The sequence below is a fragment of the Bison bison genome, unplaced genomic scaffold (genome assembly GCF_000754665.1).
Source record: "Bison bison bison isolate TAMUID 2011002044 unplaced genomic scaffold, Bison_UMD1.0 scf7180017864168, whole genome shotgun sequence".
Lineage (NCBI taxonomy): Eukaryota > Metazoa > Chordata > Mammalia > Artiodactyla > Bovidae > Bison > Bison bison.
In genome coordinates this window covers 1915277-1938542 of record NW_011494740.1, presented here as the reverse complement: position 1 = coordinate 1938542, position 23266 = coordinate 1915277, and the positions used below count along the sequence as shown (strand labels likewise).

The 23266-nt window shown below is 43.1% G+C and overlaps 1 protein-coding gene across 1 annotated transcript in view; it reads right to left on the bottom strand.

Annotated features, from left to right (window-relative positions):
• Nucleotides 1-3056: 3056 nt before the first annotated feature.
• Nucleotides 3057-23266, bottom strand: part of LOC104990053 (cell cycle control protein 50C) — a 25696-nt gene continuing 5486 nt past the window's right edge. The window contains exons 4-9 of the mRNA XM_010841946.1: nt 23078-23188; nt 15874-15975; nt 14525-14612; nt 13988-14128; nt 6180-6389; nt 3057-3481 (exon numbers count right to left, since the gene is read on the bottom strand). Of these exons, the coding sequence (XP_010840248.1) occupies nt 3294-3481; nt 6180-6389; nt 13988-14128; nt 14525-14612; nt 15874-15975; nt 23078-23188 (840 nt within the window). The 3' untranslated portion in view covers nt 3057-3293. The remainder of the gene's footprint in view (nt 3482-6179; nt 6390-13987; nt 14129-14524; nt 14613-15873; nt 15976-23077; nt 23189-23266) is intronic.

The following is a 23266-nucleotide window of genomic DNA, read 5'->3' as shown; positions in this document are numbered from 1 at the left end:
AAGGCAGGGGTGTAATTGGTTAAATTTCCAATAAAGGTTAACTCTACACTTTTATTCCCTGGCGGCTCTGACAGTGAAGACTCTGCCTGCAATGTGGGAGACTCAGGTTCGATCCCTGGGTTGGGAGTATCCCCTGGAGAAGGGATAGGCTACCCACTCCAGTTTACTTGGGCTTCCCTGGTGGCTCAGAAGGTGAAGAATTAACCCACAATGCAGGGACTCAGGTTTGGTCCCTGGGTCGGGAAGATCCCTTGGAGTGGGAAATGGCAACACACTCCAGTATTCTTTCCTGGAGAGTTCCATGGACAGAGAAGCCTGGTGAGCTACAGTTCATGGGGTTGTAAAGAGTCAGACATGACTGAGCGACCATCACTTTCACTTTGACTGGGCCATGGTGCCCAGATATTTGGCCAAACATTGTTCTGGATGCTTCTGGGAGGCTGTTTTTTAAAATTATTTATTCACACTTTGGCTGTGCTGGATCTTCGTTGAGGCTTTCTCTAGCTGTGGAGCACAGGCTCTAGAACATGCAGGCTCAGTAGATGTGGCAAGCATGTAAGGCTGCTTTGGGACGAGATTTATATTTAAATCAGTCAACTGAGTAAAGTAGATTGCCCTCCATAATGTGAGTGGGTCTCATGCAGTCAATGGAAGGCCTGTAGTACAGAGTGCTAACCTCCCCTGAACAAAGGAATTCTCCAGCTGACATACTTTGGGCTCCACTTGCAACACCAATTCCTCCTGGAGTTCTAGCAGACGGTCTTCTGGCTTGAACTGCGACTATTTCTTAAATATCCAGCCTGCTAGTCTTCCCCATCAGATTTTGCACTTGCCAAGCCCCCATAATCATGAAAGCCATTTCCTGAAAATAAATCTCCCTGCACACACACACACACACACACACACACACACACTCACACACACCTCCAATCTGTTTCTCTGGAGAACCCTGACTAATACAGCACTTTATAAGCTGACAAACAAGACTGAGATGTAACAGATGTCTTCATGACTTTTTCCAATCAACATCGTAACTGAGGAGTGTGGACTGAAGGGGCGAGAGCCCAGAGTCTGAAGTTGCTGGGTTTGGTTCCTGTGTGAGCGCTGTTCCTTCCTAGCTCTCTGACCTGGACAGGTCACCTAAGCTCAAGAAACCACAATCGTTCAGATGACCAGAGCATTGCTAATCCATGGTATTAATATATTGGTTTTCTATCACTACTGTAACAACTTACCATACTTGTGCTAAAAACAACATAAATTAATTTTCTTACAGTTCTAGAGGTCAGAGCTCTCAAAGTTAGGTGTCAGTATAGGACTTTTAGCAGTTTGTGTCTCTTGCTTTTTTCAGCTTCTAGAGGCTGCTTGCGTTCTTTGGATCACAACTCCTTCTTTGTACCACCCCAACCTCTTGATTCCATTGACACGTCCCCCCTACTCCTCTGATCTCCTGCCTCACTTTTATAAGGACCCTTATGATTGCATTAGGCCCACACAAATAATCCAGTACAGTCTCCCCATGTCAGTATCCTTAGCTCAAGCACAACTGCAAACTGTCTTCTGGGCTTCCGAGGTGGCACAGTGGTCAAGAGTCTGCCTGCCCATGCAGCAGATGCAAGAGATGCAGGTTCAATCCCTGGGCAGGGAAGATCCCACTCAAAATATTCTTGCCCGGAAAATCCCATGCCTGGGAAGATCCCACTCCAACTTTCTTGCCCGGAAAATCCCATGCCTGAGAAGATCCCACTGCAATATTCTTGCCCGGAAAATCCCATGGAAAAAAGCCTGTGCCTGGCAGGCTACAGTCCATGGGGTCACAGAGAGTTGGACACGACTGAGAGACTGAGCACACACCCACACAAAGTGTCTTCTGGGTACAAGGTCACACTCACAGGTTCCAGGGATGAGGATGTGGGTATCTCTGCAGTGGGCATTACTCAGCCTACCACAACCTGGTCAGGTGAGGTCAGTGGTTGGTACCTGAAACCATTTTGGTTTTTTTGGAAAAGTACTTGACCATTTGGTGAACACAGAAAGTTGCAGCAAAGAAATGCTTTCTTGGCTGCTAAAGAGAACAACGAAAATTCTGCTCTTAGAGTCACCATAGAGTAAAGCTTCCCCCAACCTCAAAAAATAAAAATAATATATAGACATGTTTTTTACAGTACGCTGGTTATCTAGTTATGCAGATCTAGCAAGTCTCCTGCCCTGCCAGCTTGACCAAGTACAGCTGATCCTCAAACAACACAGGTTTGGAGTGCAAGTGTCTACTCAGGGATTTTTTTCAATAAACATTTCAGTACTACATGATCCACAGTTGGTTGCATCCGTGGATGTATCGATAGAACCACAGGTATTAATGGCCAACTGTAAATTTATAGGTGGATTCTTGATGGCATGGGGGTCTGCGCCACTAACTCCTGTGCTGTTCAAGGGTCAGCTGCATGCTGTTCAGTCTCCTTTAAAGTGGCCTTTAGCGGGACTTCAAATCTTTTAAGATGGACCCTAACAACTCCCTCAAAATGTATAATTCAAGAATCAAAAATCCGCGTCACCACCCACGTTCTAGAGAACGTCATTCTGATGTAAGTTTCAGAACTGTGCTGCACCCTCACATGCTGGGTACAGCTTTTGAGAGCATCAGTCACTTTCAGTACTTCTCTTTTGGCCTCATGGGTAGCTTTAGGAAAATTCCTAGACTTTCTTTTTGGTGTATTGATGTATTTTGGGTGCTGTGAGGACTACTGCCATAACCTTCACTTGGCTTACTCTTAGTAAGAAAACTTCATTTTGACCCACAGAAAGAGGAGAACATTGAATGAATCCATTTCCAAAAATCACCCTGATTGTTCAATTCAGTGATCAAAAATTGTTGCTGGGGAGTCTATAATTTCAACCAGCCAACGAAGGCTCATGGTCTGAGCCTGACTGATGGTTAAAAGGACTCACTTAATCTTGGGGCCCCAGGTTTGCTTCCTCTCATCTGGTGATGCTGCCCTCCTAGGCATTCACCTATTTTTAGGCACAAGGGCTTCAAATAAATACCCGAGACTTGGTTTAGAGCTCAAGGATGATTTATCCTCCCCATTCCAAGGACATTTTACTATACCTAATCATGCCTCCTCCCCTTCTTTATCTTTACTTTGAAACTCTTATTACATATCTCTCTGGAAGAGTACTTGGTCAGTCAGTCCAGTTCCCCTTGGTAGAATAACCCATTTTGAGATCTTTGGCTCCATTACTTCACTGTCCATTTCTGTATTTTCTGTTTTTCTTTTTAACGCTTGACTTTACTACTGGAGGAAGAACGTTTTCCTTTCTTTCAGCTTCAGGTGAAGTGCCATCATGGAAAAGGAGGCCAACAAAGTCACAGCTCCTGTCACCAGATAGGCGAGGGCTAAGAAAAGGCTACTGCCTCCACTCCACGTCAGGGTAGAAAGAACAACTGCTTTTTGTCCTTGAAACCTGCTCACGGGAAAGTCTAAGGAAAGAAAATTTGTTAAGGCTCTGTCTCAGCACTTCTCAGCCCCACCTCTACACCTAATATTGCTGTTTTTGTTGGTAATAAATGGTTGACTATTCAATTTCATTTAGCCCAATCTTTACCAAGCAGTATGTTTTATCTTGCTGGAAACTAAGTAAAAACAAGCCTTCCCTCTACATAGTTGTAATTTATGAAATAAACTGACACAAATAGATCTGAATGACTTACAGATAACTCAATAATATGAACAAATATAGTTAATTTACAAACCCAAGGAAATGAAGAGCCTATATAGACAGATTGTGCAGCAAGCCAAAATTTGTGTTTGTGGATCAGGACACCCAGGGTAGGCTCAAGTCCTTTAGAGGCTAAGGTTTAAATTTGTACCTCAGGGAAAATTCTTCAAGAGGCGTGTAGAACAAAAAAGTAGTGAGAGAGATGGCAAAACATTTTTGGTGGTGTATTCAAGATTTGAAAAGGCCAGGCTCCCTCCCTGCTAGGGAGAAAGTGTTTGAAGTGGCTTTGCTATCATTAGCATTTGAATGATGTCATTTTGATTATGCATGTGGCCTGAGGTTTTTAAACATCTGGTGCTTTTTGTAAACCAAACTAATAAACAAATAAAGGCTTCTCATAGCAACGGCATTTCCCAGCAAAGCTCTTAAAAGGCCTCAAATCACTTGGCAACATGCTATTTAAAGGCACAAAGAAACTTGTTAGGAAAGCTAGTTTGCTTTCTTTTCTGTCAAAATTCCTCGTGGTCACTAGGTCCCTGGGCTCCTTGGGTGCAGGTCCTCAACTAGCCCTCTGATTCTTTTCTCTCCCACTCCCCTTGTTTCGTTAAGAGGGTCTTCTCCTCACATGGGATCAGTGGTAGAACTATCTGCAGCTCAGACTTAGTTCTCTACATATTAGCCAGGCCGTGAGGCTGGACGGGTAATACTCACACTAGGGTTCAACATAGGTGGTACGAGCTGAAGCTCAGGACTGAAGTTCTGTTGCTAAAGATTTAGGTTGGAGAGTTGTCAGCATTAAAAGTTTACTGTGAATAAACACATCCAAGGAGAGCATGTTTCACGCAGAGAAACAGTGTCTCCTTTGTTTGAAAGTGGACTCCCTCTTTCCATCAGCCTTAAACTCACTGCAGTGCCTTGTGAGAGCACCAGTGCCCAATGGGCTTTTTTCCCCTGTGTCTTGATTGCTACCCTAACTGCTTTACTGGTAGGGTCATCACAGAAAAAGCTGATGAGAACTGAAGGTCCAACTTGAAAGACTACTTTGAGCAACTTTCAGTCTCAAATTTTCTAGGAGGGAGAGAGAGGGGTGCTGAAATCCTATTGAAAAGGTAAGGTTCTATGGCCTGGTCTTTGATCTGTACACACAGAGAGCAATTTCTGACTTTCCTTTGCACAGACTAGCATTAGGGACCATGCTAAAGGAACAGCTGAAGGCAACCATACTCCTGGTCAGTAAACAAAAGGAGGCAATAAGCCAAGAGGCAGAGATGGTGTCTCTTCAGTGGAGGTCTCTCTGCCCAAGGAACATCCCCACTCCTGTGTCAGGGAGGAAACCTCTGCTCTAGGACAGAAAAGAAGAAAAGATGGAGCAGGGAACTGGAATACATATCATCATTCACTGACCCAGGAGTGTTTCAGTCAAACTCCTTGAGTGGTAAAGAAACAAAAGAGGTGGAGAGTTTGGTGTTCAGATCCTCCAGCCTGCTGGGGGTCGCCTGAAAAACTCCAGTGGCCCTGAGACGCCAGGGGGGTGCTGATGCCTGATGGGCTGACGTCTCAAAACTGTGTACAAGTCCTGGAAAGACCTGCCTCTGGGAGAATTCTGCCTCAGAGAGAATCAGGAAGGGACTTGAAACCTAAGTTTGAAGACCAGAGTTAGTACAAATTATATGTAAAAAAAAAATATATATATATATACATATATATATATAAAGATAGTGTTTGGTGTCATTTTGAAGTTAAGAACTTTTTGTTCTTAAGTCAAGCGTGACATTTACATTTTTAAAGTAACTGAGAACACTCAGAATCTCATATTCAAGTCTGTCTCCTAACGTGGGCCATATGTCCACAACCAAGGCCTTGGAGCCTGCTAACTGGCTTCGTACCAGTAGAGGAAGAGCTCGGCATCCTCAGTGCAGAGCTGGTGGTGCAGCTCACGTGGGCTGGAGGAACCCAACCCGCTCCCTGAATCCAGAGCTGCTCCCTAGGCCCATGAGACTTCTGCCTAAAATAAAAGCTTCTACCATGGCCCTCTCAGTTTTCATTGTTTTTAGTCCATATTCAAATCTACTTCTTCATAATCCTATCTTTATTTCCAGGGTCCTCCATGTCATCCCATCCTCTATAACAGGCTTCTCCTCATTGTTTTAGATCTCTAGGCCCAGTGTTACTTAATTTTTCTCCTAGGGAAGAAACAGTCCTTCCTTCCTTAGCCATACCTGCTTACCTAATGTTGCTACTGTTACTCCTTAAAAAAAGTGCACATTTGATTATATATAAAGTAGAGACAAATAGCTATGTGGTGATGGAGTGACAGTATTGCCTATAAGGTAAATATGTATTTCTTTTACAGTATATATAGATTTGATTGGAGAATAGAGAAGTATAGAATGAAATAGTTCAATAACTAGTATGCAGATGGACCCTGATTTTCCCTCAGCCCTGGAATAAAAGGATACTGTAGTTTATGATGAAACTATAGCTACCAGCAGGTAAGCCTTCGGTAAAATTGCCTATTCGATGGAGTCGGCGGTACAGTTTCTTGAAATTGGGAAAGGCGGCTGTCCGCATCCACACGATGAAGTCATCATTGATGAAGCCGTTGTTCCCTGGGTCATTTTCATCTAGTTCATAGACAGGCTTAGGCCAGTTCGGAGGCTTTGCAGTTCCTGTGGAAAGTTAATAATGGATGTGGTTGAGAAAAACCATCTACCGCCTTCAGTCTTTCTTAAAATGTAGAGAATGAAACAACTTTCATATTCTTGAGGAATTGAAATTACACTTTTTTTTTTTAAAGTATGTGTGTGTAAGCTACATGAATATGCAACCTTTAAAGACAATGATTATAGGGCTTCCCTGTTGGCTCAGGAATAAAGAATCCGCCTGCCAGGGCAGGAGACACAGGTTGTATCCCTAATCTGGGACGATCCCACATGCCACCGAGCAACTGAACCCATGTGCCACAACTACGGAAGCCCTCCTGCTCTAGAGCCTTGCTCTGTAACAAGAGAAGCCACTGCGATGAAAAGCTTGTGCACTGCATCTAGAGAGCAGGCCCTGCTTGATACAACTAGAGAGAGGCTCGTTTGCAGCAATGAAGAGTTTTGACTTAGCGCAGTCAAAAATAAACAATTATATAAATAAAATAATACAATTTTAAAAAGATAATAGTTATAAAGACTCCAAGGAAATGTCGGGGTCAGGGAATGCTGATGATACTGTTATAGGGTTAAAAAAAAGCAGAATATCATATTGTATGTGTATTATTTATCCAACTATGTGCTGTGCTGTGCTTAGTCACTTAGTTGTGCCCAACTCTTTGCAACCCCATGGACTATAGCCCGGCAGGCTCCTCTGGCCATGGGGATTCTCCAGGCAGGAATACTGGAGTGGGTTGCCATGCCCTCTTCCAGGAGATCTTCCCAACCCAGGGATTGAACCTAGGTCTCCCGCATTGAGGGTGGATTCTTTACCATCTGAACCATGAGGGAAGCCCATATTCAACTATATTAAATGCATAACAATGCATTGAAAAACTAGGTACAGCAAAATAATAGTGGTGGTTGGTACTCAATGAGAGCATCATGGGTAATGTATATTTTCTTTAACTTCACTGGTAATGTGGAGAACAAATTAAAACAAGATACCATTTCACCTCAAAATGGGCTAATATTTAATGAAAAAAAGAATGAAAAACACTCATGAGGCAGTGGAAATGGGAATTTTTGTACAGAGCAGATAGATGCATGGATTAATGACATCTTTGGTAATCCAGTAACAAGCAGCAAAAGATTAAATGTATTTTGCATATATTTTAGCCCAGGAATTCTACTTCTAGGACTGTATTCTACGGAAATGATCATGGGAAGTGCATGAAGATTGCGTTACACAGATATTCCCTGCAGACCTGTGCCTAAGAGCGTGAAGTTGGAAGCAAGGAAGAGGAATTGGTAGAAGGGAGAAGGTGGAGAGCAGAGGTGTGGCAAGCCTGTTCTAAAGCCAGGAAGCCTGGTGGGTCTGGGAGCGGGTGCTTGGGCTGGAGGGCTGGCGCCTCGAGTCCAGTCTGCTGAGTTTATTCTCCTCCTCTACTTCCCGCTTTACAGTGGCAGCCATGTCTCTCTCCCACTGGACAGCAGACTCTTGAGTTCAATGTCTTCCTCATTGTGGTTTCATTGTCATTTAGTCCAATCCCTGGCACATGGTAGGTATTCAATAAATGCTTGGTAAAGGGATGAGCGATTATGATGAAAGTTGACAGAAGTAAAAAGCATTCTGAATTTTGAAATAGTCAACAAGAAGTTGTTCAGTGAGCCTTTCACTTCTATAAAAATGGTTCTACTATTTGTAAGGAACCATTCTTTCTTAACTCTGACCACTGACTATTTTCTCTTAAAAGAAACACAGTCTTATTTCTAAGCATGGGCTATAGTGCTTATAAAGGCATGTGCTAAGTTTGGTTGGATTAATCTGCTGAATTCTGTTTGTAGACTTATACTTCCTCTGGAAATAACCCTTTGCTGAGAAACTTCCTCTCCAAAAATTGTGGAGACGTTGGCTGTCCCAAAGACTTCAGTGGTTGTTGATGGAAGAATTTTGATTGACATTGAAATTGTCTTTGGTGCCTGCATGTGGTAGCTCATTGGTCAAGAATCCACCTGCAATGCAGGAGACGCAGGAAATGTGGGTTCAATTTCTGAGTCTGGAAGATCTCTTGGAGGAGGGCATGGCAACCCACTTCAGTATTCTGGCCTGGAGAATCCCACAGACAGAGGAGCCTGGCAGGCTATAGTCTATGGGGCTGCAAAGAGTCAGACATGACTGAAGGGACTTGGCAGACATGCCTGCACATGGACCACACACTCTCTTTATTTTAGCCAGAGCTCACGCTCCAAGACAATGTGTCCTGTGGACCAACGATATCCAAATCACCAACGGAGTGAAAAATGCAGGTTCAAACATGCCTTTCCTTACCAACCTCCAATCCCACCCTATCCCATGTCTCCAGAGAGTGTGAGAAGCATAGTATAGGAAGAACCAATTTCTTTCATTTTCCAAGTTCAGCTGGGTCCTTGGTATCCCTCCATTCACTCAACAATAAGCATTTCTTGATTGCTCACTTGTATCAAGCACCAGGGATTTAAAATTGTATGAGATCTAATCCTTTTCCTCAAGGAATTAACATACCAAATGGGAATGACAAGCATTCAGACAGATAATTACAGGCAAACATGGTAACTCCTACAACAGAAGTTAAGAACAAAGTGCAGTGGGAGATAGCCAAGGATGCTTTATGTTACATGGCTGTGGTTATGGTAAGACAAAACAATAGCATGTTGCCAAGGTCCTTTCTAGGAGTTTAATTACAGATACAGTGCGCACACCTGCCAGTTTGCCTAGGACAGTCCCAGTTTATGTCTGTTGGCCATTATCTCATCTGATTTAGCATTTATCCCAAGCGAATAATGTAAGTATAATTTCATCCTTCCTATTCTAGTCATGGTCTTAGCTAGTAGTGAGAGATACCTATATGTGGTGAACAAGAGTACTTACTTTAACATGTTATTGATGAAAGATAACCAGAGGCTTTCCACAGCAGAACATAACATATCCCCATGACCCTTGCCACTGTTTCACAGTACAGCCGGTTAGACCACAGCCTCTGTTTTAATCTGTGTGATGTATTAATATGAAGCTGCCAGGCTGCAGTCATTGGGCTTAGTAGGAAAAGTGGGATGTTGCAGTTTATGTTGCATGGACATAGTGTGAAATACAGATAGTGTGAAAATATATAGTGTGAAAAAAATATAGTGTGAGAATAGTGTGAAAAACAGATACTGAGCAGCCTTGCTGAGAGTAGTTGGAACTCTCTTGCAATAGCATTATTTATTATATGGTGTAAAAATATAACTATTTTATTGTTCAGTATCCATTTTTTTATTTGCTAGTAAATTCTTTTAGCTGAGAAGAGCTAAAAAACGAACACACATGTTCAATGAAAAATTAAGTACAATTTTTTCAAGGAAGTAGATGAATGTGATACTTGCAATGTTGGTTAACATTTACTCCCTACCACAGGAACCATCATGATATCAATGATTAGGTGAAAATCAAAAGATATAAATCTGCTGAAGAATATCAGAATCTACTTCAAAAGTTTGCACTTATTTTTAAAAGAGTGAATTCAGAACAGTGCTTTACCTCATGTAGCTACAGAAAGTTCATTTATATACCATTATGTGAACATGACTTTTCATTTAGATCAAATACGTTTCTGTCTAGTGTCATTAAAAAATGTTTTTTTGTAATCAAAGGAAAGTGTTAATGTTTGGGCTTTGTAATCACATAAAGAACCTTGTAAACGGTTAAATGAAGCCAGTTTTACATCAGTCTTTTCAAATGTATTCATCTTTGATTTTTCATGTAATCAAAGCAAAGATTTTCAATATTCAATACTGGAAGACAAAAATTCTGACACAGTTATAAATATTGCTATAAATTCAGTTAAAATATTCAACAATCAAGTGTAAATTTTTTGGTTTTATAGTGACAATATAAATGCAAATTTGGTAGAGTACAGGCAGAGTAAAGAAAATGTTCTTAGTAAATTAAGAAATTTATGGAGAGATGGGGCTTAAAATTGGTTGTGAAACATAATTAATAACTATATCCAAACAAGCTATAATATTTTGTTAATCAAGAGAGCTGTAATTATGCAAATTAAAATTTTTTTTTATAGTCACAGAGAAAATGAGCTGCGAAGTTTTTACAAGGACAAAGATGTTAAAGAGACAGTTCAGCTGGTAGGACTTGTGGTCTGTCTTCGCTACACATCATCAGTCAAAATTTTAGAAATCTTTGAGCCTTCAAAGAGCTATTTTCTGTATCAAATGGTGAGTCCTACAATTAGCCTAAACTTTTTCTTGGTAAATGAGCCCTCTAACTTTTGGTGAAATTTTATTCAAAATAGCTGAAAAGTTTTAGACAAAATATTCTAAATGTGGAATGCCAGAAATCTTAGTTTATGAAGGTCTGCTGCTAAGTCACTTCAGTCGTGTCGGACTCTGTGCGACCCCATAGACGGCAGCCCACCAGGCTTCCCCGCGTCCCTGGGATTCTCCAGGCAAGAACACTGGAGTGGGTTGCCATTTCCTTCTTCAATGCATGAAAGTGAAAAGTGAAAGTGAAGTCACTCAGTCGTGTCCGACTCTTAGCGACCCCATGGACTGCAGCCTACCAGGCTCCTCCGTCCATGGGATTTTCCAGACAAGAGTACTGGAGTGGGGTGCCATTGCCTTTTCCGTTTGAAGGTATAGTTAATTGTAATTATCAAAAATCAAGTTTGCAAACAAGAAGGTACTGAAATTTACCCCTACGAAAGCAAGGGAACAATTTAACATATTATATAATGATCATATCATATAATGATAGTTCAAAATGTATACAAGATTTAATTTTTAAATTCTATAATTGTGCTTTGGAAAATCTCAACTTATGTGAAAAATATTTTGATGGAGCTCCTATTTTAATAAGATCAAATTTTCTTCTCGATGAGAATTAAATGATACCCAGAAAGTCTAAGATTTCGTACCATCTAAAACTAGTAACACATTTAAAAAATCATAGAAAAAAAAATGAAGTGAAGAAAAAAAAAGACCTTGCCTATAAAAACATTTGGGTTGCGATACTAGCATATTCTAATACAAAAGAATTGAAAATGAGAATATCCTCCATTTAGTAAAATGACTGTGAGCGTAACAGGTATCTCACCACCTATAGATATTTTCTTAAAAAAAATATGGCCAAAGGAGAAGGATCAACTGGAGGTGCTACAGTTGAAAGTGATTAACCATAAAATGCGCTTCAAAAAAGATTGCGGCGCAGACAGGACAGGGTCCGAAGAGGACCGCCGGCGGGGATCTGCGCGCCTGGAGCCGGGTGCGAGCAGTGGAGCGGCGGCTCTCCGCGCTAATTCTCCTCGCCTCCTCAGCGGCGACCCAGCCTCAGAGGCCCTCGCTCGTGCAGCCCCGTCTCCCCTGCACGAGCCGCGCCCGCGAGCGAGCTTAACAGCAAAAAAAATCCTCACCACCAACCAGGCACCTGTCCCAGAGGAAAAGGGGAGAGTTGGTCATGCCAAGAAGGGTGAGGAGGAGGAGGGGAGGACTGACACTGAGCTGCCGGCACCAGAAACAGAAGGCTGCCCTCGCTGTTGGGGGTAAGTTCCGGCCATTGCAGAAAAGAAGGATCCCAGCTCCGGGATAACTAGCCTTACCCTTCACTCTGCTCCCTTCTCTTCCCTCTCCACGGCTCTGACTCCCACGAATCTGTGTCTCTTGGTCCCTCTAGCCGCTGGGTGAGGCATGTTCAACCCTTAGACATTATTTTCTCTGCCCAGTCAAGCCATCTCTGGCCCCTTAGCTGTAGAGGCACAAGGAACGTGTGTGTGTGGAACATGTGTGTGTGTGTAACGTGAGAGTGTGTGTGCGCTCAGTCGCTCAGTCCTGGGACTCTTTGTGACCCCATAGACTGTATAGCCTGCCAGGCTCCTCTGTCCATGGGACTCTGCAAGGCAAGAATATTGGAGAAGGTTGCCATTTCTCCTCCAGGGGATCTTCTGGCCCAGGGTCCATCAGGCATCTCCTTAGTCTCCTGCACTGGCAGGAGGATTCTTTATCACTGAAACACCAGGAAAGCCCACAAGGAGCATGGGGAAGATGAATTCAACAGGCAGTCCCTTGTCTAAGGGTGGACCATTTTCTCCTGGAGGTGTAGCTCCTATACACAGTGCCTATGCCTGCCCTTTGAGGCTGAAGAACAAGAGGTTTTAAGGTTGAGAGAGGGACCCCTGGCAATGTGGGAGGGAGGGAAAAGCCTTCAGAGTAGGGTGGGGCATATACACTGTTGCGCTAGTTACAACATTCTCATTTCAGATAGCATTCTTTCCCCTTCATGTCCGCTTAGTCCTCCTATGAACTAAGCCACAGTGGGACCTGGAGTCTCTCTTTCCCCTGCTGCTGCTGCTGCTGCTGCTGCTAAGTCGCTTCAGTCGTGTCCGACTCTGTGCGACCCCTGAGATGGCAGCCCACCAGGCTCCCCCATCCCTGGGATTCTCCAGGCAAGAACACCGGAGTGGGTTGCCATTTCCTTCTCCAATGCATGAAAGTGAAAAGTGAAAGGGAAGTCTAGGCAGACCTAAATAGCTGCTTCCATGTTAGTGCATGATGAGGGACAAGGAAAAGTTTCCTTCATCATCTAGTCTAGAACCATAAGAAGCAGAAGTGAAAGAGGTTCAAGGAGCCACAAGCAGGGAAATGGGAAGATTTGGAAAGGAAAGAAAAATGGAGTAGGAGATCTCTAAAGACCCAAGTTACTACAGGTAAAGGTGTACTATGTGAAGGATTCCTGGGGCTTTGCTAACCTGCCTACCTCTAACCCCTCACATCTAGCCACCGCCAGAGGCCACACAAAACAAGTGACCCCTGTAGCTACCACCTGCCCCACTGTGGAGTCAGAGCAAAGTTGCAACAGCCACTCTGTGTGATTCTAGCATGCGTAATAATTATGAAAACAAAAACAAAAAGCCTCAAGTGGGGCCATTTGGGGAAAAAAAGAAAAAGATTGTAGATAATTTTGTGAATTTTTTTCCCACAAAAATTCAAAATTTTCATTAGAAAAATACAGGGGCATGTAATTAAGACTTACATGGCCAAGAAACTGATTAAAGTATGTGACTCCATATCCAGAATAATTATTCTTTTATCTTTTAGCATTTAGATAATATTTAAAACATTTTTAAAGTTGGTTTAATGTACACAGATATATTCTTTCAACTTTTGAAAGAATTGTATTTTAAAAAATAATTTATAATAGAATTATTTTATCGGCCCATCAATATGGTAATATCAATTTTGGTGGTCAATAAATACCACTTTCTAATAAATATGTAACTTTAGTTATTCCTGTGACCTCTTTCACTCTCAAGAGTGCACTAGTTTGGACAGTAAATTATATGATCACTCTAATTATAGATGAAGGAACAAGTTTCTTAAAACACTGCCTTTTTCATCATGGTAATCTAGAAGGAACCAGGGTACCAATCATTTTGTGTTTCTGATAGGTATGTGATGGAGGTGCTCACAGGCAGGAAAAGTTAACAAAGGTGATCAAAAAAGAAGTAAAGAAGGAGGAATCATAAACATCCCCCCACACATCAAAACCAGTTTCCATAAAGAGTACTGTAAAGAATACTAAGCTAATATATGAATCTTACCTGCAAATGCACTAGAAAGATTTTGGAAAGCTGGATTCTGAAACTTGACATACTTGTCTGTCCACCATGCAGTTTCAGTCCTTACCATTGGGACTCTGATATGTGTAGATGAATTAAAGTTGTACCAAAGAACAATGGTGTCTGTGGGGGAAATTAAAGACTGTGTTAAGAGATTCAGGCAAGCATTTTTGCCACGCTTGGAAGTGCACAATCAGACACAGCTGAAAAAGCAGGGTTTGAGAAGACTCTTCACATGCCTGCATGCCATAGACGCTGGAATCAGAAGGCGATTCCTTTTCTTTCTAAGACCCCGATTATTGAGAAATACTCTTAGGCTCCATTTAACTAACTCATGTTTCCCGACTACTTCAGATCTCTGGTGAAGAACTTACTTGCCAATGAAGTATAAATCAGTGGATAATGTACACAAACATTAAAAAAAGCAACCTGCCACTCAGCTGCAGGAGTAATCTTCTGGACATTAGGTTTTACACACTTATGAAAGGAAAGATGCTGGAGACAGAAAAAGTCACCTACCATTGAACATGCTGTTGGCAATTGCACCACAAGGAGCGATGGGGAGCCCATTGTCAGAGGTTCTGAATGGAGCACAGTTTCTAACATCCTGGAGGAGAAATGACACAGGAATACGTGATTTTGGTAAACTCTTAACAATGCTGCAAGTGAAAACACTGGCACTATAAACCAACCCACACTGATCCATTGGCACAGACTGAGATTAGGGACCACTGCCTGTTGTTCCCAGGCTTCTGGCTCACCTAGGCTAGAAAATGTTTGTGTTTTGAAGATATTTATGTGTGTATACACATGTGTGTAGTTTCTTTCCTCAGTAACAGTACATAGCATACTGAATATGTCTGCAGGAAGAAATTGTACTTTCCTGGCTGTGCTAAATGCCACACTCAGCCCACACTGGGATACACTTTAAGAAGTTTTCTTATTGTAGTATAATATGTTCTAAAAACTATATAAATTGAGTCTACAGCTGGATGACAGACCACAGGGAAATCCACCTACCTACCAGAATATATTTTAAAAAGAATGGCTGCTAAAAACCATTTGGTTATCCCTTTTATATAGTGTCAGTATAGAAAAGGTTTCCTTTAGCTTTTATTGCCAGTATGTTGAATATCATCTACCTAGAGTCAAGTTTTGTAATCTTAGGTCCGAAAGGATATTCAGTAAACCAAAGGCTTTTATTCAATCAAGTAGAGCCCAGTGTCCTTAAACTAGGCTGCCTGAAGGCCCCAGTTATAAAAAAAGACAGTGGTGGACACAGAGTGAACCGGACGGAGATGAACCACTTAAGGTTACTGTCAAAATTGTTGGTGCACCCATCCACTAAAACGGGGAAGTTTAAAGAAAACTACAGAAATCAAGTGTGCAAAAATAATACTGAAATCTATTTGATATGTCATTCAAAGAAGCAAACGCTCTACTGTTTGAAGCAGCTCCAGTATGCCATCAACTTATTAACAGAAACAAATCCTGAATTGTGGTTGCAAAGGTGCTTGAAGATTTGCCCTTCTGACACATTCATTATCACCAAGACTTGGGCAGTCCACTATGAATCTGGCTTTAATATAAGATGTTGTTAAACTAAAAAATGGGTGACACATGAAAGGATAACCATCTCACTGGAGAAGACTCGCATTCCTGTTCTGAGGAGGGAAAGGGCTCATTCTCAACAGCAGTTATCCTGAGTACTCAGCTCCTTCAGTTCACAAAAGAATGAAAGGAGCATTTCTGTCTTGTAAAACCTTAGCTTTTGAGTTTATTTTCCATACGCTCTTTTAGACTGAAAGATCTATCTGGTTAAAAAAAAACACACAAAGAGTATCATACCAAATTTAATAAAGCCCTACCTTTACATCTGCACCCACCAGCTGGATATTACTTCTGGACAGAATATACCGATAGAGGTTCTGATAGAAGCCATACAATTTATAGTACAGATAAACATTACCCTGTGGAGGAGAACATCAAGATATAAGAAGAAAGAAAAATAAATGGAAATATTAACACACATGGATGGGATTTGTTAAATATAAGTAGTACCAAAAATATTGATTGGGAACTGAAAGTTTCCTTATTTCAAATAGAAACCCAAGAAATTGTTTTTAAAAATCAATGTTGGAAAAATCCTAGTATATAGTATATACAGAATTATTAAAATGAGTAAATAACTTATTTTTAATGTTTATGTAAGGGGTACTACATTCCTGCCTTGAAAAAAAATTTATAACTAGGCTTTGTATTCTCAAAACATAAAATTTGATTCTTCAAATATTTCCCCCAAACACTAAGAAAGATGCTTTGCCTAGGGGTTGTGGTAAGCATCAAGTTCACGTAGTTTCAAAGCAAATCCATGAAACATAATTTAAAATTGGAGCCACTAAGCATATTTAGGTGCATGGGCCCACTGTCCAAAGACAAAAAGCCGACTCCAGGGCTGCACTCACTGTCCATAAACCCGGCTCCAGTGCTGCGCCCACTGTCCAGAGACATAAACCCAGCTCCAGGGCTGTGCCCACTGTCCACAGACATAAACCCAACTCCAGCACGGTGACCATTGTCCATAAACCCGGCTCCAGTGCTGCGCCCACTGTCCAGAGACAAAAACCCAGCTTCAGCGCTGTGCCCACTGTCCATAAACCCAGCTCCAGGGCTGTGCCCACTGTCTACAGACATAAACCCAACTCCAGCACGGTGACCACTGTCCACAAACCCGGCTCCTCGGCTGTGCCCACTGTCCACAGACATAAACCTGGCTCCAGGGCTGTGCCCACTGTCCATAAACTCAGCTCCAGCGCTGCGCCCACTGTCCACAGACATAAACCCAGCTCCAGTGTTGTCCTTTTATCTTAGGATCTAACACAGACCCATGGGATGTAACACTTGATCAAGAAATGGTGATCCATTTGTTATGGACAAAAAGATGGAATAGTTCACTAATCTAGAAGAAAGATGATTTTCATCTTAGCAATAAGTAGTCCCAGTGCCACGAGAGATATGCCTTGTCATGGATGCTGCCACGAGACTGCCCTTTTACAGGCTACCATCATGCTTCTACCTTTGTGGTGACAGACCAGGGCCCTTCTCTAGGAGGGCTTGGTACTGATTTTACTAACAGCACATATGATGCAAATGTAACTGTCTAGTGTAGCTACTTACTGTAGCCCTCCAGCCCTACAGCCCTCCTCTGTCTATGGAATTCTCCAGGCAAGTGGGTAGCCATTCCTTTCTCCAGGGGATCTTCTTGACCCAGAAGTCAAACCCAGTTCTCTTGCTTTGCCGGCAGAGTCTTTACCATCTGAGCCACCAGGGAAGCCCCAAATAATATAATACCTATCTCCAAAATAATAAAGGCATGCATCTAAAACTATGAAGGTCTAAGTTTTTATTAAGTGACTCCTAAATGTTAGGTGCTATATTCAGTCCTAGAAATACAAAAGTATTCCTTTACAGTTCCCTGAGCCAATTGATTCTCTTATGCTATGCAAATTTGCCCTTGCCCTAAGGACCTTTAAGAGGATGAGTATGGGAGATGGGATCTGGGACCCAGGGCAGGCTGAAAATAAAGGTCATAGGAAGTGTGGCCAGTGACAGAAAACCACAAAGCCTGAAGAGCTTAGTCCCTGGTAAGAGAAAAGTCTCTGGGACACTGAGAAGGGGAGATGCTGGGCCCTGACAAAGAGGCAGGTTGCAACATCATAAACAGACAGCATGGATGTGAAGGCAAACAAGTCAGGCATAGTGGGAACGATGGATTACATTTCCTCACACAGAGAGGTAATCTCTATTGATGACCCATAACTACAGAAAATAGGAAGTCCATGGAATGGAACTTGCCATACATTTTCTTGGGAGCTAAGAAGAGAATTCTACTTACCTAAGGTTATATATTCATATAAACAGGACAAAATAGATAGTGAACACTCACACTTTAGAGACAGGAGTGTTTTTCATAAACTTGTTTCAGTGAGCCTTTGTCCAAGACTTTATAAGGCCTCGTTGACTGCATCTTTCTGATTAGTCCCGGAGGCGAATGCACTGTGTGGTGTTTCTTTTCCTCAGTGCAGGATTCCTAGTTCGAGGCCGAGAGTCTTGCATGGATCTGTCGTCTAGCGTGTGTGATGTGTGTGACCTGGCGAGGTGAAGGCCCTGCGGTTGCCCTGAACAGTTTGGTTAGATTTTTACGAGAAAGACTCTGTCTGAAAGGAATGGTCAGCAGCTGGGAACATTTATTTGCCTTTAGGATTTCAAAGGACACAGACAGATGGGAAGCTGAAGCCTTTTAAGGCTTTATCGTTTGGATTTTTTCCTTCAAAAAAGCACACTGAGCCCCTAAGAAGAAACCAATCCTGCTGACACCTTGATTTCAGATTTCTGATTTCTAGAATTATGAGAGAATAAATGTCTAATGTTTTAAGAATGAAAAAAAAAAAGGCAGTGCTAACTTTACTTTTGGGTGGTGGTAGCATGGTGAGTTGAGGAAGGCAAAAAGGGACACAACTGTAGACAGCTAGAATTTTGACCTCTAACAAAAGAACACAGATATAAAACTTCCCCATGGACTTTATATACACATCACTTACAACCCAAGTACTGATTCTCTTATGCTATGCAAATTTGGCCTCACCCTAAGGACCTTTAAGAGGATGAGTATGAAAGATGGGAGCTGGAACCCAGGGCAGGCTGAAAATAAAGGTCATGGTACATGTGACCAGTGATTCAGTAATTTCCATACAATTTCCATCTGAATTACTCAAAAAATGATTAAAGATATAGTTGTACTCATACTATTACTGATGCCAACATGATTTCATCTGGGATCAAGGGGGAAAGGGACACATAGAATCAAAGCTTCCTCGAGCATAAAGCCATAACATTAAGCACTTTATCTTTTTTCCATTCATTAACATTTCAGCGCCTACCGTGTATATTGTGCTATGCACTGTGGAGGAAGCAAAGGTTCTTATGTTCACCCAAAACCATTAACTGAGAAACTACAGGCTGCCAGACATAGTTACAGGTGAGCGCGCATGCTAAGTTGCTCAGTTGTGTCCAACTCTGCAACCCTATGCACCACAGCCCACCAGGGTCCTCTGTGGGAGGAGCCCACTCCTCTGGAGTGGGTTGCCATGCCCTCCTCCAGGGGATCTTCCTGACCCAGGAGTTGAACCCAATGTCTCCTGCATTGGCAGGTGGGTTCTTTACCTCTAGCACCACCTGGGGAGACCAGTTGTAGGTGAAAGACAGACAATAAACCATACGTATAATAATCTGTTCATTTATATGGTAAGTTTGAAGGTGATAAGCATTGTGGAAAAAATGGAAATTACAGCAAGGTAATATGAATCATGACTGAAGCGACTTAGCAGCAGCAGCAGCAATATGAATCAGGAGTGCAGGGGCAGGGTGAGTAGGCAGGCAGCAGTATGAAATTGGATGGTTAGCTGATAACTGAGCCAAGCAGGACCTGAAGGCAGCAGGGGCGTTAGCCGAGGGGATGCCGGGCATGCGGACGAAGAGAATGCCTGACTTGTCTGTGGAACAAAGAGCCCACTGTGGTCAGAGAGTGGGTAAGGAAGAGAATGGAGAGAGGAGGTTAGAGAGGAAATAAGTAGTCAGATCATGTAAGGCCTTGGAAGGACTTGCGGTTTTTCATGGAGTGGAAAGAGAAGCCATTGCAGGGCTTTTTGAGCAGAGGAATAACATGATGGGACTCAACGGTTTAAAAAGTTCAGTCTGGCTGTTATTCAAGATTTGGATATAACGGGGAGATCTGGTAGGAAGCTGTTGCAGAAATCCAGGTGAGAGGTGGGTGTGGAGCTGAGAGCAGCAGCAGAGGTGGGTAGAGGTAAGCAGATTCTGGATATATTCCAAAGGTAGAGCCCAGAGGATGGATTGGAGGTGAGCTGGAGAGAAAGAAAGTAGTCAAGAATGACCCTGGGCTTTAAGCCTGAGCATCAGAAGGACAGAGTTGTTGCCAACCGAGATTGAGAAGTCTGTAGGTTGGAATGGTGTACTTTTTGGGGGGAGGGCATGGAATAGGTAAGGGGAAAAAGCGGATATTCATTCAGTTTTAGAAACATTAAGCTTCAGATAGCTATTAGACAGTTGAATAGTGACACCAGGAAGGCAGCTGGAAATACAAGTGTGGATATTGGAAGAGATGATTGGGATAGGGAAAGAAAAGAGAGCGTTGGTGATAGAGAGTGTTTAAATCTAGGCGGTAGATGCTGTTTCCTAGCAAGTGAGTGCAGACAGAGAAGAGAAGTCTAAAGACCAAGACTAGAGCCCGGAAGCTCTCCACAGAAAGGGTCTGGGGGAAACAAGAGAACAGCAAAGGAACCAAAGAAGGGCAGTCAGAGCGGAAGTAGGAAAACCAAGGGAGTAAGATCTCTGAGAGAAGAAGATGTGTCAAGGAAGAGGGAGTGACCACCTGTGTGCAGTGGGTGACAAGGCCCCGAGGACTGAGCCCTGGATTTGTCCAGGAGGAAGTCACAGGTAACTCTGCAGTTTCACTGAGTGAGAGAATGAGAGGAATTAGAAGTAGCCACGACAGATGACTCCTCTGGTGACTTTTCCTGCTAATCTGAGGAAAGAAATGGGCAGATAGCAGGCTGGGAAATTTGGGAGAATAGAAGAGATAAAGATAGGTGAGGGACTTCCCTGGTGGTCCAGTGGCTAAGACTCTGTGCTCCCAATTCAGGGGGCCTGGGTTTGGTCCCTGGCTAGGGAACTAGATCCCACATGCCACAGCTAAGAGTTCACATGCTGCAACTAAGATCCTGCACAGCCAAATAAGCAAAGTAAATATTTGTTTTTTTTAAGATAGGTGAAACAATGTGTCTGAGTGCTGGTGGGAATTATCCCGTAGACAGGAAAGTTGATGATGTATGAGAAGTGAGAACTGCTGAGTTAAATCCTTATAAAGGCAAGAAAGACTGGCATCTACCGCACAAGTGGAGAGGTGAGCCTTCAGATGGGAGCATGGGTGGTTCACCTGTGGCTGCAAGCGGGAAGGCGGAGTATGCAGTGCAGAGATGAGCGGGTGTGCAGTTGTGGTGTGGCATGTCAAGCACGGTCCCTGTCCTCAGGGAGGTTCCTGTGAATAGTGGAAGTGAGTACAGGATATTACACGGGTGACTGTAAGTCCATCAGAGGAGAGGAAACAGCGCTCCCAGAACACAAATGTGGGCAAATTCTTGCTGGAGGCATGAGTGAAAAGGAGGCCCAGGGAATACTGGGGGTGATATTAGGGGCTCAAAACTAGTGAGATCTTACAAGTGCAAGTGAGAGGAGAGACTTTCTAGGCAAAAGAACAGCAAGAACATAGAGAGTTGTATCGTGGCAAAGCAAACTGGTCAGTTTGGCAGGAGTACAAGGTCTCTTGCAGAGATAAAGATGAAAAGGTAGTTGGTCCTCAGGTGTCGAAAAGCAATCTGAAAGAGTGCACATTTTGAGGGGGTGCAGGGTGTGATCTACCGTTTCTGCAAATAACAATGGGAGACAAATAGGAGAAGCCAAAGGCTAGAAGTGCAGTTAAGGCTGCTGTGGCACAAGACCAGGAGGGCCTGAACTAGGGTGATGCCAAGAAACTGGAGGGACAAAGTGGTTGCGAGAGACACGCAATATAGAACACTGCTTACACATCAGAGGTGTGGATGAGAAAGGGGCAGGCAGGGTGGAGTTAAGGAAGAGAATTTTGAGTCTTGGTGATGAGATCTTTCCCAGAAATAAGGAGTCTTTCCCAGAAGTAAGGAGGATTTTTCCAGGAGATGATGCCAAGTCTGGTTTGGGAAGGAAGCAGGGCCTTGAGGATGGGATGGTCAGTGATTAACTCAAGAGAAGTCCTGCCCACAAGGGAAGACTCCCACGCAGAATCTCTCAGCAGGGGAAGAAGAGGGAATGAGGCAGTTTATGGAGGACGGCACTGTCAGGGGAGAGGTGTGGACACAAGGGGCAGGATCTTTGAAAAGTTGAAGGAAACACATTTTCATTTGATCGTATCTTTGCCACCTAGAAAGACTGTGGAGGCCCTGAAAAGGAGCCTCTTGATCTCCTAACTGCAGGAAGTGGAATCAAGGGACCACGCGGTGCCCGTGCTCTGAGGTCGTCCTGTGTTTGCACTGAGGTCATACTTCCCATGGCTGGTCCCAGCCAGTGGCTCAGCAATAGTGATCCTGAGGCAAGGACTCTCCGTTGGCCTTGCTGAAACTTTCAGAAGCATACACTGCATCTGACACCTTCCTTCCCTCCTCCCTCCTACTCACCCTGTCTCTCTACCCTTCTCTTCCTCTGTCCCTCCAGCCTTCCTTCTCCCCTTCCTGCTCCTTCCCCGAGGGGTGGGAGCTGCGCTGTGGTTCGACAGCTCTCCCAGCCTTCTCCATATTTTCCAAGGCAGGCAGTTCCCTCGGTACATCTCTGGCGTGTCTAATCCTGTCCTGGCATCTGGTTCTCAGGAGGACCTGGACGAACACGAGACTTTAATCAGCGCAAGAGCAGGGACAGCTCTTAATATTTCTTCGGCATTTCTCACAGTGTCTGACAGCCAGGCAAGAGTCACCTTAGGGATTAGCCAACTGCATGCAAAGAACGACTTGGAGAGGGGCCCAAGGAGAGTCCCACCAGGTGTGTGACCCTTGACACTAACTCAGTGTGTGACCTTGGCCAAGTCACTTAACCTCTCAACCCATTAATTTTCTCACTATAAAACGAATGGCCAGATTCAGAGATTTCTATGGTCTCCTCCTGTGCTGACACTTGCCATACAATCTGTTTGACTGATGTTAAGAATTATGTTACAAAGTTGAGTAAGTAAAGAATCTGGAAATTTAGACACAAAGGAGAAGAATGAAAATTCCAAGGGGGGAGAAAATGGGTAGGGAAGAGAGTTGCACACAAACTCAATACTTTATAAGACCCGCTGCCATTCCCACCCTGCTTTACTTTTTTGTATTTTCAACTTTGGAAAGCATTTGGTGGAGATCACAAACTCACTGCCATGTGTTAATTAGGAACAGAACAGCATAGAGCCAAATGAAGGCTCCTGAATCTCACCTCCATTTTCTGTGGAAGGTAAAAGGAAATAGAGCAGTTGCATTCTTTGTCAAAATTAGTGGCCTCTTCCCGCAGTTTTGCACAAGTTGCACATTTTTCTGTATAATTAATCTGTCAGACAGGGAAAAGAATGATTCTTAATTAAAAAGGGATGTGAGTACACACCTTAAAATCCTGTCTACTCAAGTC